Source organism: Phocoena phocoena, chromosome 5 (genome assembly GCF_963924675.1).
Source record: "Phocoena phocoena chromosome 5, mPhoPho1.1, whole genome shotgun sequence".
NCBI classification, from domain to species: Eukaryota; Metazoa; Chordata; class Mammalia; order Artiodactyla; family Phocoenidae; genus Phocoena; species Phocoena phocoena.
Window position 1 is genome coordinate 40,840,530 of NC_089223.1, and position 15,705 is coordinate 40,856,234.

Below are 15,705 nucleotides of genomic sequence, written 5' to 3' on the forward strand. Positions count from 1 at the left end.
AGATTACCAGCCTGGAAGGGAAGGCTGTGTTCTCTCTATGTTCTCAGCACTGGGAAGGGCCAGGGAGTCTCAGCACATGATAGCAGATATTGCAGAGGTGCTCAGAAATGTGGCAGCACTGGTTCAAACCCAGTAAGTGACTTTTTGCAGTTAATTGTAAAACCCCAAATAATGAGCAGTGATATTTCCTTAGAGGTGCCACTTAATCACTTTACCCTTCTCTTTGTCAGGTCACCTGCGGAAGTCACTAGGGCACTTTATTTTCTTGAAACAGGTTTTTTCTTTTGCCTTAAGGATTGTTGGCATCCAGAGTCTCAAATAGATTTTGTCTGATGGCTTTGGGCAAAGAAGGAAAGTGATAATTAGTTGTTTCTTTCTGTTCTGTACCAATAACTTTTCACAGACACTTCTGAAGCTTCTGGTTTTCACTTCATTTTTGTGGAGAACTTTTTATTCATCTGTTTTTCTTTTAAAATATAGTATACAAAATGCCTGACATCTGTATCCTTTTTGATTGTGTTGGTTGGAGAGAATTTAAAGTTATACACAATACATTGTTTTCTAGAACATTCGTCTTTAGAGTCTTCTGAGATTGTTGCTCGGTAACATGTCATGAGGAAAGTTCAGATTTCCAAAGCATTTGTCATTTCTTCCTGCGCTGCTAATTTGTTTAGTAACCATTTGTTTCTCACACTCTTGTCTGCCAAGCTGTAGACATAGGTACATGCCAGATCCATAGATCCATAATCCATAAATGTTAATAATAGCACTAAAAGTAGGTTGGAGTATGCCTTTGATATCTAGCTTTTCTCCTGAAAGTCCTAAACCAAACTCTCTGGTCTTTTCTTAAATACACTGATGCTTGTATAATGATACACGTCTTTAGGAGAAATTTCCCATCAGTTCTCAACTAAAACTCTGGAATATTTAAACTAATGATAGAAAACAGTCTTCCATGTTACTTCCTCAAGGGATTTCCTACCTGTGTAGGTAACAGTAATGACACTGATTTGAATCGTGGCTTCATAAAATACACTTTTTTAGGTTAAAGTAAACTTCCATTCCATCTTGAAAGAGTGAGATCAATTTTTGCCTTAGTTATTAATACCTGTTCATTTTATTTCAGGGGTACAGGCATGGATGGGAAGAAATGCAGCATATGGATGTTTTTACCCCTTGTATTTACCTTGTTTACTTCAGCTGGATTGTGGATAGTGTGAGTATTCTCTTATTTAAGGACTCAGGTGCAATGTAGATAAAAATGTCAAGTGTTGATAGTATGGTTGCCCCTTTGTATCTGCAGACTGCACATCCTTGGAGTCAACCAACTGCAGATCAAAATTATTCAGGAAAAAAAATTCCAGAAAATTCCAAAAGGCAAAACTTGAATTTGCTGCTCACTGGCAACTATTTACATAGCATTTACATTGTATTTACAACTATTTATATTTTATTAGGTATTATAAATAACTTAGAGATGAAAGTATACAGGAGGATGTGCGTAGGTTACAGTTGACCCTTGAACAACAGGAGTTTGAACTGCGAGAGCCCACTTATATGTGGATATTTTTCAATAAATACTACAGTACTGTATAGTCCATGGTTGGTTGAGTTCGAGGATATGGACCCTTGGATGTAGAGCTGACTATGGGACTTGATTATCCACAGCATCTGGTGTCCACTGCTGGTCCTGGGACCAATCCCCCACATATACCGAGGGACAACTGTTCATATTCATATGAATGTATTTGTAAATACTTTAAAATAATGTTTACTAATTCAGTCATGCTAAATTCCCCATTTCTCTTCCCTTCTTGTTTCACCCAAAGTAGATAATAAGAGCAAGTAATAAATTATGCAAAGCAGATGGTGAAAAATACTGGTGATGTGGACTCATTATTTGCAAGATTTGCTAATTTGACATTAACATGCTATAAAGATTCCATTCACAGTCCCGTTCATAGTCCAGTTTTTTGGTGTGTGTGACTGGGTCTGGTATGTTTATAAAATGGGTATCATTACATTAGAAGTCTTGCTTATCACAAAACATTCCCACACTTGCTTATTTCAAGTACTGTTTACTTCTAGAAAATTATTTTAGTTCCTTGCAGTTCATTAAGAAAGGTGGACACATATTCCTGAGAAATTAGAAACTTTGAATCCTAATTTTAGTTTGCCCAAAGTTGTATGGTCTTACTTCTTTGCTTCCCAGTTTCCAGATTATAATGATTGCCATTAATTAATTGCCATTAATTTTCTTTTGAAAATTACAGAAATACTATTAATGACATTTATGGTTCAGAGGGCTAGGTGAGCTATAGGTAAAGCATTGTAGTAAAACAACATTGTCCCAGTTAGAAAAAAATGAATATGATTTAATGTGGTTAATCCAATAAAACTGGGAAACAAATGATTCTTGGGTTTTTTGTTTTGTTTTGTTTTGTTGTGGTACACGGGCCTCTCACTGCTGTGGCCTCTCCCATTGCGGAGCACAGGCTCCGGATGCGCAGGCTCAGCGGCCATGGCTCACGGGCCCAGCTGCTCCGCGGCATGTGGGATCTTCCCGGACCGGGGCACAAACCCGCATCCCCTGCATCAGCAGGCGGGCTCTCAACCACTGCGCCACCAGGGAAGCCCGATTCTTGGGTTTTTTTTAACATTTCTTTGTTTTATAAATTTTTTTGTTTTTTCTTCATAGATACTTTATAGCTGTGGAGGATGACAAAATTTTCCCATTAAACTCAGATGAAAGGTAAATTTATCTCTGGGTAATTCTTTGTTCATCAATAGATTTAACAAAAACTTTGCCACTGATGAAGTTAAACTATGCACAAGTGACCATGCTTTAACCTGAGCTTTTGGGTTTTCTTTTGTTATCCAGGAAACCTGGTGTGAAGCATGCACCGTATATAAGGTAACTTGATAGTTCTCTTCTGATCTGTTGGATCTTAGGAAAGTTTAGGGTGTATTAGTTCTGGCTACTAAGACAAAGTAGCATAGACTGGATGGCTTATAAACATGAGAAACTTATTTCTCACATCTCTAGAGGCTGGAAGTCCAAGATCAGGGTGCTAGCATTGTCAGGTTCTGATGAGAGCATTCTTCCAGGTTGCAGACTGCCATCCTCTCATTGTGTCCTCACATGGCAGAAAGAGGGCAAGAGAACTCTTTAGGGTCCCTTTTATAAGGGCACTAATCCCATTCACCAGGGCTCCACCCTCATGATCTAATCACTTCCCAAAGGCCCCACCTCCTAATGCCATCACATTGGGGGTTAGGATTTCAGCATATGAATTTTTAGGGGACACAGACATTCAGTCGATGGCAGAGAGTTATCAATTTTACTACAGTAATATAAAACACTTCCTGTTTTTCAAGTATTGCAGGTGATGAACCTCCTGCAAGCTGTGTGTTTAGTCAAGTTATGAACATGGCAGCATTCCTAGGTAAGAAGAGCATAAAGAATGCTTTATGTGCTTTGGTATGTTTCTTTTTTATTTTAAATTCTCCCAAACCCATATCAAAATCATGGTGGACTTAGTTGATAATTTGGTATCATATCATGTCAATATGCTGAAGAAGGCTTTTTGTTTTGAGTGTCTTTTTTTCTCATGAATCCTTTTACATTCACCTGCTTACCTTACGTTTTCTTTTCCCATTACCATCTTTAATCATTTCAGCCAATTCTTGACTTTATTTCTTTTGCTGCATGAAATAATATATTTCATGGGCCATAAAATCCTGCATGAGAATGTAATATTGTGCAATATGTTTGCTTTAAAAAGCATGCCTTATTTTTTCCTTCACTGGCAAGGATGAAAAAATGCTTAGGCTCTGTGATAAATATTGATGTGTGTAGATATTGTCTTTAAATCTAAAGGTCAGCCTTAACATTAGGGTGATGCTCTCCCCTGTGCCTATACACATATCAAGCTGGCAAATGGAAATGTAGGTTAAAAAAAGAAAGAAAGAAACCTTTTGTACTCATGTCTGGCCCCAATTCCCCACTTTTCCTTTAGGGACCAAGGCCTTCATTTAATATCCTGTCCCCTTTGTACTGTTCCCTGGGGATCGTGGGAACCAGCCATGCTCTCTGTCTTCCTCCAAATTGACCTTATCGCCCATTTCCTCCAGGCCAGGACTCTCGGTGTCTTTCAAAGGGTCAACCAGCTACCACCACTGGCATATTGTTGGGTCGGCCAGTGACAGCTAAATTTTTCAACAGTGGTTTTCTGGAAGTGTTTATTTTGCATAGTAAGACTTTCACTCCGAGTAAGAGAGAATGATGATGTTATTACCGAGGGAGTATTGGCACCTGTCCCCCAGAGAGGTGCCCTGTTATTTCATCTATTTATAAACACCCCACAAAGAAATTTCTATTCACTCTTACATGTTCCTTTTTAATGTTTGCTGTAGGAAAAGGGAAGACCTGTAGAATTCCCTGGAAAATCAAGGGAGACTGTTGGTCCAACATGCAACACAGACAGAATCCTAGTTGGTTCAGAAGGCTGATAATGTGAGAAACATGGAGAATGTTCCCTGTGAGGCACCAGGGGAAGTGCTAGTGGGTCCGGTTTTGTCTCACTGCCTTTAGCCTCAAAGTTGCCAGGAGCTGTAGACTCACTCTTTTTTCCTAGCCTTGACACTACTCTTCTGAAGAGCTCTAATAAACATACTCATGCTAAGGCATAAATGACCTCTAAGGAGATACTTGCATTTAATAGAACACAAAGTCCCAAGGGTGAATCTGGACTTGCAGGGTCAGGGACCCTTCCCAGCCCCTCTGCAATCACACCACATAGGCCTGCAGGTTGGTACAGACTCATATTGTGCCCCACGGAGCACAATAATTACAATAATGGCAGTCACTTAATATTCCAGGCACAATGCTGAGTGCTTTGCAAATACTACCTCTTCTAATCATGATACACAGGAGACTGCCTTTATGAGGAAGGAGACTGCCTTTATGAGGAAGCTATCACAGGCTTGTCTGTCCTCCACTGGGCTTTAAAGAAACCAATGAACATGTTGGAAACAATATATTATCCTTTATATTCTTAAGACAAATTGATATGTCCCAATAGTCTTTAGTGTAAAATCTGAAATATGCCAGTTTGCACAGCTCACAAATTTATCCAGTTATAAAGCTGATGATTAACTCATTATAAAAGCATTTCCAAAAACACAGTCATGAAAACAAGTTCCCCTCTTGCAGATGACATTCGTCATCATCTGACTCTCCAGTCCTCCCCTGCTCCACCAAGAAGCAATTAAGTTTTTACTAGCTTTTGCTCTAAGGTATTACAGCATCCAATATTTATACTTTATTATCTTTCATCATTTTTAGTGCCATCTGGTAGACACAGAACTGATTAAGATTAGTGTTCAGTGGGAGTGAACCAACAATTATTTATCTGGGAATGAAAAAGAATCAGTTTGCTAATGATTCTTGCTCTAAACTGTGGTTGCTTTTGTCTCCCCAGGCCTATCCCTCTTAGACCTCAGACTGTTACTTTAGAGGACATCACTGACTATAAGAAACAACATAGACCACCTGTAAATCACTGCTTGTTGGCAGCTGTATAGATGATAATTTATAACCTACAAATGAGTTGGTGTAGCAAAGATCTTATATCTTTTTGATGGACTAATCAAAGATCAAATGCTCAGTGATTTCCTTATAGAATTAGTTATGCTTTTTGTCCTGAATCCACACTTTCATTTCTCCTGGGGGGTGGGGTGTAAAGACCTAAGACAAATTTCTTTTTTTTTTTTAGGTAAGAAGTGGATTTATTTAGAGAGAAACACACTCCACAGACAGAGTGTGGGCCATCTCAGAAGTCAAAAGGCCCCAGGTTACAGGGTGGTTAGTTTTTATGGGCTGGGTAATTTCTTTTTTTTTTTAACTTCCTAAATTTTGTTTGTTTATTTCTTTTTATACAGCAGGTTGTTATTAGCTATCCATTTGATACGTATTAATGTATACATGTCAATCCCAATCTCCCAATTCATCCCACCACCATCACCCCCCCCCCTTCCCTCCTTGGTGTCCATACGTTTGTTCTCTACATCTGTGTCTCTATTTCTGCCTTGCAAACTGGTTCATCTGTACCATTTTTCCAGATTCCACATATATGCATTAATATACAATATTTGTTTTTCCCTTTCTGACTTACTTCACTCTGTATGACAGTCTCCAGATCTATCCACGTCTCTACAAATGACCCAATTTTGTTGCTTTTTATGGTTGAGTACTATTCCATTGTATACATGTACCACATCTTCTTTATCCATTCATCTGTTGATGGGCATTTAGGTTGCTTCCATGACCTGGCCATTGTAAATAGTGCTGCAGTGCACATTGGGGTGCATGTGTCTTTTTGAATTATGGTTTTCTCAGGGTATATGCCCAGTAGTGGAATTGCTGGGTCATATGGTAATTCTGTCTTTAGTTTTTTAAGGAACCTCCATACTGTTCTCCATAGAGGCTGTATCAATTAACATTCCCACCAACAGTGCAAGAGGGTTCCCTTTTCTCCACACCCTCTCCAGCATTTATTGTTTGTAGATTTTCTGATGATGCCCATTCTAACTGGTGTGAGGTGATACCTCATTGTAGTTTTGATCTGCATTTCTCTAATAATTAATGATGTTGAGCAGCTTTTCACGTGCCACGGCCATCTGTATGTCTTCTTTGGAGACCAAGAAAAATTTCTTAAAAGGAATATTATTTTCTGCTCTGGAGAGGTTGTGAGGATAAACTAATAGCTGAATGATTTTGGTCACCTAATAGCGGCGTCTTTCCCTCCTTCAGCCAAAACATATTGATTGTCATGTTCTACTGCTGTCATAAATAAGAATTATTGATGTATAAACAGTAAAACTAAACAAAATGAAAAAGAATTTGGCCAGACCCAGTCTAGAACTGCAGTGAAGAGCTGCTGTTTTGAGTTTGAACTTTAAAAACCCAATCAGCTTCAAAATAAAAGAATTTAACAAAGAAAATAAGGAATTACTCTAATATTTATGTTTTTTAACAGGCAGATAAATTAAATAAGGGACACTTGTATAGCAAAGGACTGTTGGGAATATCAAAAACAACAAAAGGGTGGGTTTTATACATATACATATGTTCCCATATCTCTTCCCTCTTGCATCTCAAGTAAAATCTATTAATTTGATGATGACTCATGGGCATTAGCTTTAACATAAATATACTAAAAGCTAAATCAGATCCAAACAATTTAAGATTTCATAGATTGCAGTTTATTTCTATTTTGTTTCCAGAATCCAACTATTAACCAAGTTGTATACCACTCTTTGACCAGAGGTACTTGGAACTGAAAGTCAACTCACTGAACTAACTTTGTAGCTTGAAACTATGAAATTCGTCATACTTGGGAAATGCAAACTTGTGAATGGGTTTCTTTGTTAATGGCTACTAATAATGGCCTGAAATCAAGGCAGACTTACAGCAAATAATTACCTACTTAATTGTTGTATAAATAGGATGATTCTTGAATTCCTAATTGTCTTCCCTGCTAAACCTTAATGTCAAAATAAATTGCCTTAGGAAGTAGTAAGTGCATTTCTTCATATTAGATATAACATATTAATTGCAAGTGCTTTTTAAAAATCATTTGTAGACTGACCTCTCCCAGCTTTTTGTATAAATATGAAAATATCCCTGCACCAAGCAATTAATAAAAGGAGATTCTTAGATTAGTGACTTGAGTATGGACTGGCCTCAAGGTTACTATTAGAAGTCAGATTTGAAATCTAAGTAACTTCCTTTTTCTCTCTGCAGATTCTCCAATGACAATTTGACTCAAAAGAGTGGGATTTTAAAATAAGTAATTAACATCATGTGAAAAATTGAGCTTTCTTAATATAATCAATATGATTTTCAGTACATACCAAACCCCCAAATCTGCTATGTTAAAATACAGATTCCATGATTTTATTGCTGTAACTGCTCTAATTTGGGTGAGCTGTCTTTGTCCTTTGACAATGAACACCTGCAGGTAGAATCAGAAGGGAGAGGGAATAAACCAGTAATAAAGGGATTTGTACATGTGCCTTTATCTTCCTTCCTATCCCCGGGAATGATTTCTGGCACAGGGACCAGCAGGTTTGTCTAGATTGGTAACCTTGTCTTCTTCCCCTTGTTTTCTTGCCCTATCTGTTCTAACACGGTTCTAAACTAAAGGCTGATTGAATCAGTGAATTCCCGTGCCACGGGCTGTCTCTCTGTGTCTGATCTGTTGTGTGCCAAGCCTCTGTGATGTTCTCCTAAGCCAGTCTGTCTTGTGCTGACCTTGTTTTTGAAAACTCTGAGAACAACACTAGTTGTTACCAGTCTATCATCTTGTGTCACCCAAATAACATATAGCACGCTGCTTCAGTTCCTCTCTGCTTTCCCCAGGTTAGCTAGAATAAAACATCTCAGTACTCAGAAACATCACATGGAAAATTTCTTTTAAAAATGCATCTGTCGTTTTAGAGATTTAAAGGTGTACTGTGGCAAAAAGTTTACTTCTGCACATCGTGGCTTTAGAACGCTGCTTCCTAGTCTGACTGTGTGATTTAACTTTTTCAATTATAACATTTTGTTTTATTCCCAGCTCTGGTGGTAGCTGTTCTGCGCTTCATACAACTGAAACCAAAGGTTTTTAATCCATGGCTGAATATTAGTGGATTGGTGGCGCTCTGTCTGGCTTCCTTTGGAATGACCTTACTTGGTAATTTTCAGGTACTTCATTTGGCCTTTTTCACCTCCATCTCACACTTCACCTATATGATGATCACAGCCACTGAGTTATAGTCACTACGTGGCCCATAGAATTCTCCATGAATCTTTAAAAAAATGCTAACAGTGGTTCCTGATATGCACAGTTTCTCCAGCAGTCAGCCCATCTGTTCTTTGAGTCTCGCCTACGTAAGTCTGAATTAAACATGATAAATTCCTCCCTATGCATTGGAAATACAGCACAGCTATTGGGAAACATATCTACTAAAATAGGGCTTTCAAACTGCTATATACTTCTTTTCATAACAAATTGTATTCTAATGTACCTTTCTAGAAAATTAATAGGATCATTGCCTTTCTGTAATTAAACATTGAACATTCTTATTGGATGAAACCTTGCATTTTAGATTAGCAAGCTCACATGGGAGTCAGTTTGAAAACACAGAATTTCTCTAGAACGCCTGTGACTTGAATAAGGAGGTACTAACCCTCACTCTTCTTCCCAGAGATGTAGAAACCCAAGGTCACTTAAGCATAATTTCCCTTGCCAATACCCTCACACAACTCTTGGCCTAAATGACTTCATTTGTAAAATAGACATGGAGACCCTGCCCAGTTACAGTAGTTTTCTGTTTTCCCTGCCTCCATTCCCTCCCCAGCATCCTCCGGCCTATACTGCTGCTAGAAACTTCCTCCTTGCAGTCAAACACCAATCCTGACACTTCTCCACCGTCTGTTGAGTGAAATCCAAATGGTGCAGGCATTCCAGACACTCAGCATTCTATTGAGTGTTTAGGAATGTTCTTACTGAAAATATGGTAGTGGATTTTCTAAGACTATCTCTCGTCCTTGACCCTCAGTGCTGATAATTCATTAAATTAGGATAATTCATTCCCCAAGATGTCCCCTGGCACACAGTAGCAACTCAATAAGTATTTTTTTAAATAAATAAATTTATTTATTTATTTTTATTTTTGTGGCTGCACTGGGTCTTCGTTGCTGTGCGCGGGCTTTCTCTAGTTGCGGCGAGTAGGGGCTATTCTTTGTTGCAGTGCGCGGACTTCTCATTGCGGTGTCGTCTCTTGTTGCGGAGCATGGGCTCTAGGTGCACGGGCTTCAGTAGTTGTGGCACGTGGGCTTAGTTGCCCCACGGCATGTGGGATCTTCCCAAACCAGGGCTTGAACCTGTGTCCCCTGCATTGGCAGATGGATTCTTAACCACTGTGCCACCAGGGAAGCCCTTAATAAGTATTTTTTGCTTAATGGGCTGTCTGACAGATAGGCAGGCAATCCCACCCATTCCTCTAACTATTCTAGATCTCATTCCATATCAACCTAGATAATGAGAAAACTGCATTCTTAGAACATATTGGCTAGGAGGATGAATTATCAGGAGAATATTTGAGAGTTTATCTGTTAAGCTCCAAAATGTTAGGGCACAGAGCATTTTTTATTGAGATTTTGGAGGTAGTCTTTCCTCCACTTATCCATCTGTGCTACAGGGACTGGCATGTTGTAAAATGCTCAGTAACTATCATTTCTCTCAACCAGGTCTTAGATGGAAGTTACTGAATAGACATTTTGTTTTTCACTAAAGTTCCCCAAAGAATCCCAGTGATTGGGTTGTTTGGGTGAACCACAGATATTCAAAACTGTAAATGATGACGCTATATATGAAGAACATTTTCTGGAATATCTACAGAGATTACACAGGAAACAACACATTAGTTGCCTGTGGAGAAACCAGGTGGCTAGTATATGAGATAAGAGACAGACTTTTCAATCTATACTCTTTTTACAATTTTTTAAAGTTTGGCCCATGTAACTGTATCATCTATTTTTAAAAGTAGAATTAAAAAATAAATGAACAGACTATGTAGACCATGGAAAACCAATTTCCTAGTAGTAAAATTTGACTTGGGGAATCATTACTTAAAGTGTTTCAGGACTTTCCTGGCGGTCCAGTTGTTTAGACTCCACGCTTCCAATGCAGGGGGTGTGGGTTCGATCCCTGGTCAGGGAACTAAGATCCCACATGCTGCGCAGCCAAAAAATAAATAAATAACAATAAAATAAAATAAAATGTTTCAAAAATGTGTGTTTTGAACTGTGAGGGGTGGAAAATGGCTTCTTCAAAGAAGAAAAAAATCCTACAGCCAAAACAATAGAAAAAAATTGTAAAGGGAAAGTAATATTGATTTGATACAACCATTATTCATAGCAACGCTAAACAATAAAACACCTGAAGGCAATGGCGATTCAAAAAGATATTTTCACCATGTTTTTAAAGCCATCTTTCAACAGTAGATTTTATTACCTGTGTGTCCTATATATGTGGGGTACTATATGTGAGGTTAAAAATATATGCAATTAATAAAGGTGTTTTAAGTGACAGGTATATTTTTTAAATCAGTGGGTAATGATTTGGGCAGTTTACATCTCTAACCCCCAATTGAAATAACCCAGATGGGTCTCCTTTAACCTATTAACTGTATAAAAGCCTTGACCAGGAATCTTCAAACACTGTTGCCCTTTAATGGGTCTCCAGATATGGCAAAAGCTCATAAGTGCAGTTTTCTTATTATAATAGGAAACAAAACAAAAGCCCATTAACAATGAGTTGGCCACATTACATAGACTGGCCAGTTTTGTAAGAGTAAAGAACAGCTCAAGTGTTATTAGTTGTCCAGGCCAGTGAAATCTTGACCTGCTTAGAATTGGCCATCCTCAATCAGTAAGTACACAGCCGGATTCTGGTCTCATTTCTTAGTGTAGAAAACAGAGTTTGGGGTTTATGTCTGTAGAAACTTTGACATTTCTCTTTTTTTGTGTAACTCTCCTGCTTTTTTCTTTTACTTTTCTACAAAGCTTTTCTGGAAAATAAATTCAAAGAATAAATTACCACTGCCTGTATGATTCTTCCAAACAAATGTTTTGAGGTGTGGGCATACTATTCATTTCTCTTCTTCCTCTCAGAGTTGGAACCAATGGAGAATAGGCACAAAGAGCCAGTGGAGATGCAGGGTTCTACTCTTTCTACAACCTATCATCCCATTATTGGGACATCTCTTTACCTATTTTTTTCTCCTTCACGTATTCCATTGGCTTGTATGTATTTTCTAAATGGGTCTCCACAGGTCATTATCTGTTCATCCCTTAGCTCACAAATGATGAAGAAATCCATAATGTCGGAACTTCCTTGACTTTTGGATTTGGCACGTTGACCTGCTGGATCCAGGCTGCATTGACACTCAAAGTAAACATCAAGAATGAAGGACGGAAAGTTGGAATTCCACGAGTTATTCTCTCAGCATCTGTCACTCTCTGCGTGGTCCTCTGTATCCTTTGAATGTGAAAACGTTCTTTGCCAGTGAGATTAAAACACAGATAAGTTGTCCATGTAGAAGATGAGAAGAGTGCCATTCTCAGTTGGTTAGGATATACTGTCGTATCAACTCAGAATATTAGACAAAAAAGAAAAATAAATAGGTATAAAAACGAAAACTTTCAGACCTATTTTTCATGCCAAAGAGGAGATGGAGAGCTAAAGATAAAACAAGCTCTGCCTTCTCAAAACTGTTTCAACCTGTAGGAATGGTGCCATGCATTCTCCTTTTGATGTAAAGTTTCCTTTTGTGAATAACATAGAATGCATAACCAAAAGAGAATTGTGGGGTTTTTTTCCTTCCATCTTGAAAAATTCTTTTCGTTTTCGACTTTATTAGTGGCTCTGTTATTTCATTTAATCTATTAACTCTAAAATGAATTTCTAGGGACAAAAATACATTTATACCTTTCAGGAAAACAAGTAAGCTTTTCTGGAAAAATTCAAGAACTAGATTACCACTGCATGTACTGTTGTCCTAAACAAATAATTTTGAGGCTATTTATTTCCCTTCCTCCCTCGGAGTTTGAACCAATGGAGAACAGTCACACGGAGCCAGATGGGGATGAAGAAATCAGCCTTTATTCCTAGTAAACTTGGAAAGGAAAATCGTGCAGGCCTCCTATCTCACACCCTGGAATTCAATCTATCCACCCAGTAAGAAGCAGAGAAATCAGGGAAAGGCGGAGGAGAGCACTACACTCAGCTGAAGCCCAAACAGATCACAGAGGGACTGGTCCAGGGTGGAGCACAGTGACCCCACCTACTATAGCAGGGCCCAGTGGAAGTTGGCCAGTAACCACCCCACCAATCAGATCAGTCACTCGATCCTAAGTGTTCACTCCATTAGGTCCTCTGGAAACTGGAGAAGAAGGGAGTTCCTAGACGGCAAACTGTATAGCTAACACAGTTACAATCATCAATGTAATAGCCAATATTTATTGGGTACTTATAATGTGCTAGGCAGTATTCTAAGCACTTTAAATGTGTCAACCCTTTTAATCCTCACTTAACAAGTAAGAATAGTGAAAAACGAAGGTTAATTACCCAAGATCACACATGGTATGTGTCAGTTTGTTCTAAACTCAGGCTCAGTTCTTATACTCTTAAGCACTATGCCATCCCTCCTTAGAGTGGCTTTAAAATACGAGAATGTTGGGCTTCCCTGGTGGCACAGTGGTTGAGAGTCCGCCTGCCGATGCAGGGGATGTGGGTTCGTGCCCCGGTCCGGGAGGATCCCACATGCCACGGAGCGGCTGGGCCCCGTGAGCCATGGCCGCTAAGCCGGCACATCCGGAGCCTGTGCTCCGCAACGGGAGAGGCCACAACGATGAGAGGCCCGCGTACCACAAAAAAAAAAAAAAAAAAACCACGAAAATGTTTAGCGTTTGGAGATGTTCGTTAGTGGAGTATTTGGAGCCATTTAGTTATTCTTCCCTCACAAACTGCCATTCAGTCATTTTAGCGGTTTTCTTAAGTCTCATTAGATTGAGAACATTTAAGGACTTGAAATTCAAGCCAAAAAACTTGCTTATTACTAGCAACCTGATAAAATATTTTGAGTAAACGGGTCAGAATTCTGCCAGTGCGAGATTTGAAGATATATTCCTCCCCTGTAAGTTAATATTGCTTTGGCAACAATTTGAACCCTCAGTCAGAAGAGTATGTACAGATTTTAAATTATTCTGAGTTTTGAGCTTATACCAAACAATTCTGATCCATGATATTTCCGAAGACTTGGAACCATTTCGTGGTTCCCAGGTGAATGAATCCGGGCCTAGTCAGCAGAGCGAAGTTTCGCTGAAGTAGTTGTCACAGAATTTTTCACTCTCTGAAAATTTCCCAAGATTTTAAGGCTAAGTTCTGAAGGTAGAACTAATTCTAAGGGAACATTTCTGATTTTTCTAAATAACTTTATTTAGTCCTTGGCCTCTTAGCTTTTCACTATAGAACATTATGAACCTTTCTCCTCCCCAGCTCCTACCTTCATATATACTGATGTGTGTGTGTGTACACATACATACACTCTGTGTATAGTGAGGTATAGATGAATCATCAGTTCTTTGTTTTTTTAATTGCCTGCTTTCATTTGGGCACAAGTTTAAATGCAACACCAGGAATGAAACCAGCCTATAGAATATTGTCTGAAAGGCAATAGTGAAAACTAGAGAGAAGAAGAGCGGCCACTTAGACCTTATTAGTATCACTGCAGAGACAAACACAGCTTATATGGAGGTAGTTATTTGATACGTTCACATTGTTCCATCGTCATTTGCAGTGTCTTTTTTTTTTTTTTTGCGGTACGTGGGCCTCTCACTGTTGTGGCTTCTCCCGTTGCGGAGCACAGGCTCCGGACGCACAGGCTCAGCGGCCATGGCTCACGGGCCCAGCCACTCGGCGGCATGTGGGATCCTCCCAGACCGAGGCACGAACCCGTGTCCCCTCCATCGGCAGGTGGACTCTCAAGCACTGCGCCACCAGGGAAGCCCTGCAGTGTCTTTTAAAAATACAGCGTTATTTTTCTGGCCAACTAGTTACTTTGGAATTGTAATTCTTTAGCTAGTCTCACAGTTTATTAGGCAGCCGTAGAGTATAGCGGTCGAATGCATGGCCAGGGAGTCAGAGTGCTTGTGTTTGAATCCCAGTTCCACCAGTTAATACCCGTGTTACCCATTTGGCCTCCGTTTCCCTATTTTAAGCGAACTGCTGATAACAGGAAGTTGTGATGAATAAGTTAGGTTTTCCATGAAAGCACCTAGAAGCATGTCTGGCACAAAGTAAGGGCTCAATAATGTTACCTTGTATTATTTATGTAGATGGTGTTCAGCTGGCTCTGTGAAGCTCTTCTGCTAGTCAGGGGGAGAGCCAGGCTTTTCCCGTAACCTGTCTCTGCCCAGAAAAGAGCCCCGTCTTAATGTGGCCGATGGAGGAACTTGCCTTGACTACTTTTCCCCAGACTTCATCCTCATGGCCCAAGGCATCCACCTGTACGCAGCCAGGGTCCAGTGGGGCCTGGTCATGTGCTTCCTGTCTTACTTTGGCACCTTTGCTGTGGAGTTCCGGCATTATCGTTATGAGATTGTATGTTCCGAATACCAGGAGACTTTCCTAAGCTTCTCAGAAAGCCTGTCTGAAGCTTCTGAATATCAAACCGACCAGGTGTAACCCATCAGTTTTTCCTTGCTGGTGAGGTGGGTGTAGCATCAGGGGAGGGGCCAAGGCACACCCACAGGACTTGACACACAACCTCATGACACATCGTAAACACAGGCACGTGCACACGCACACACACACACACACATTCATGGCCACGTTTGCCAAACGAGCGTTTCGGGGCGAGTTATTTAACAAAAAAGCACAAGCCCTATGTGTCGAAATATACGCTGTTAGCACTGAAAATATAATGCACGACAGAGCAAGAAGCTTGTGCATGATCACCTCTCTTTTCCCCTCTCTCCCAACACCCCCTGCTCTTCTTGTCCTCTTCACGTATTCCAGACATCCTGATCACCCTACCTTGGGCAGGCCAAATGTAACATGGGAATAATGCCAACTCCCAAAGTTGCCTTCA

General features: G+C 39.7%; 1 protein-coding gene across 2 annotated transcripts; it reads left to right on the top strand.

Annotated features, from left to right (window-relative positions):
- The first annotated feature begins 1,133 nt into the window (after positions 1–1,133).
- On the top strand, positions 1,134–15,299 carry TMEM150C (transmembrane protein 150C). Of its 2 annotated transcripts, none has more exons than XM_065878206.1 (7): positions 1,134–1,216; positions 2,699–2,752; positions 2,882–2,914; positions 3,379–3,446; positions 8,625–8,752; positions 11,910–12,087; positions 15,091–15,299. In XM_065878206.1, exons 1-7 carry the CDS (start codon positions 1,137–1,139, stop codon positions 15,297–15,299), a joined length of 750 nt encoding a protein of 249 aa, XP_065734278.1. In that variant the 5' UTR covers positions 1,134–1,136. The 2 variants fall into 2 exon arrangements, with proteins under 2 accessions (XP_065734278.1, XP_065734277.1); XM_065878205.1 differs by having other exon boundaries at positions 1,137–1,216; positions 11,910–11,959; positions 15,170–15,299.
- Positions 15,300–15,705: the final 406 nt, after the last annotated feature.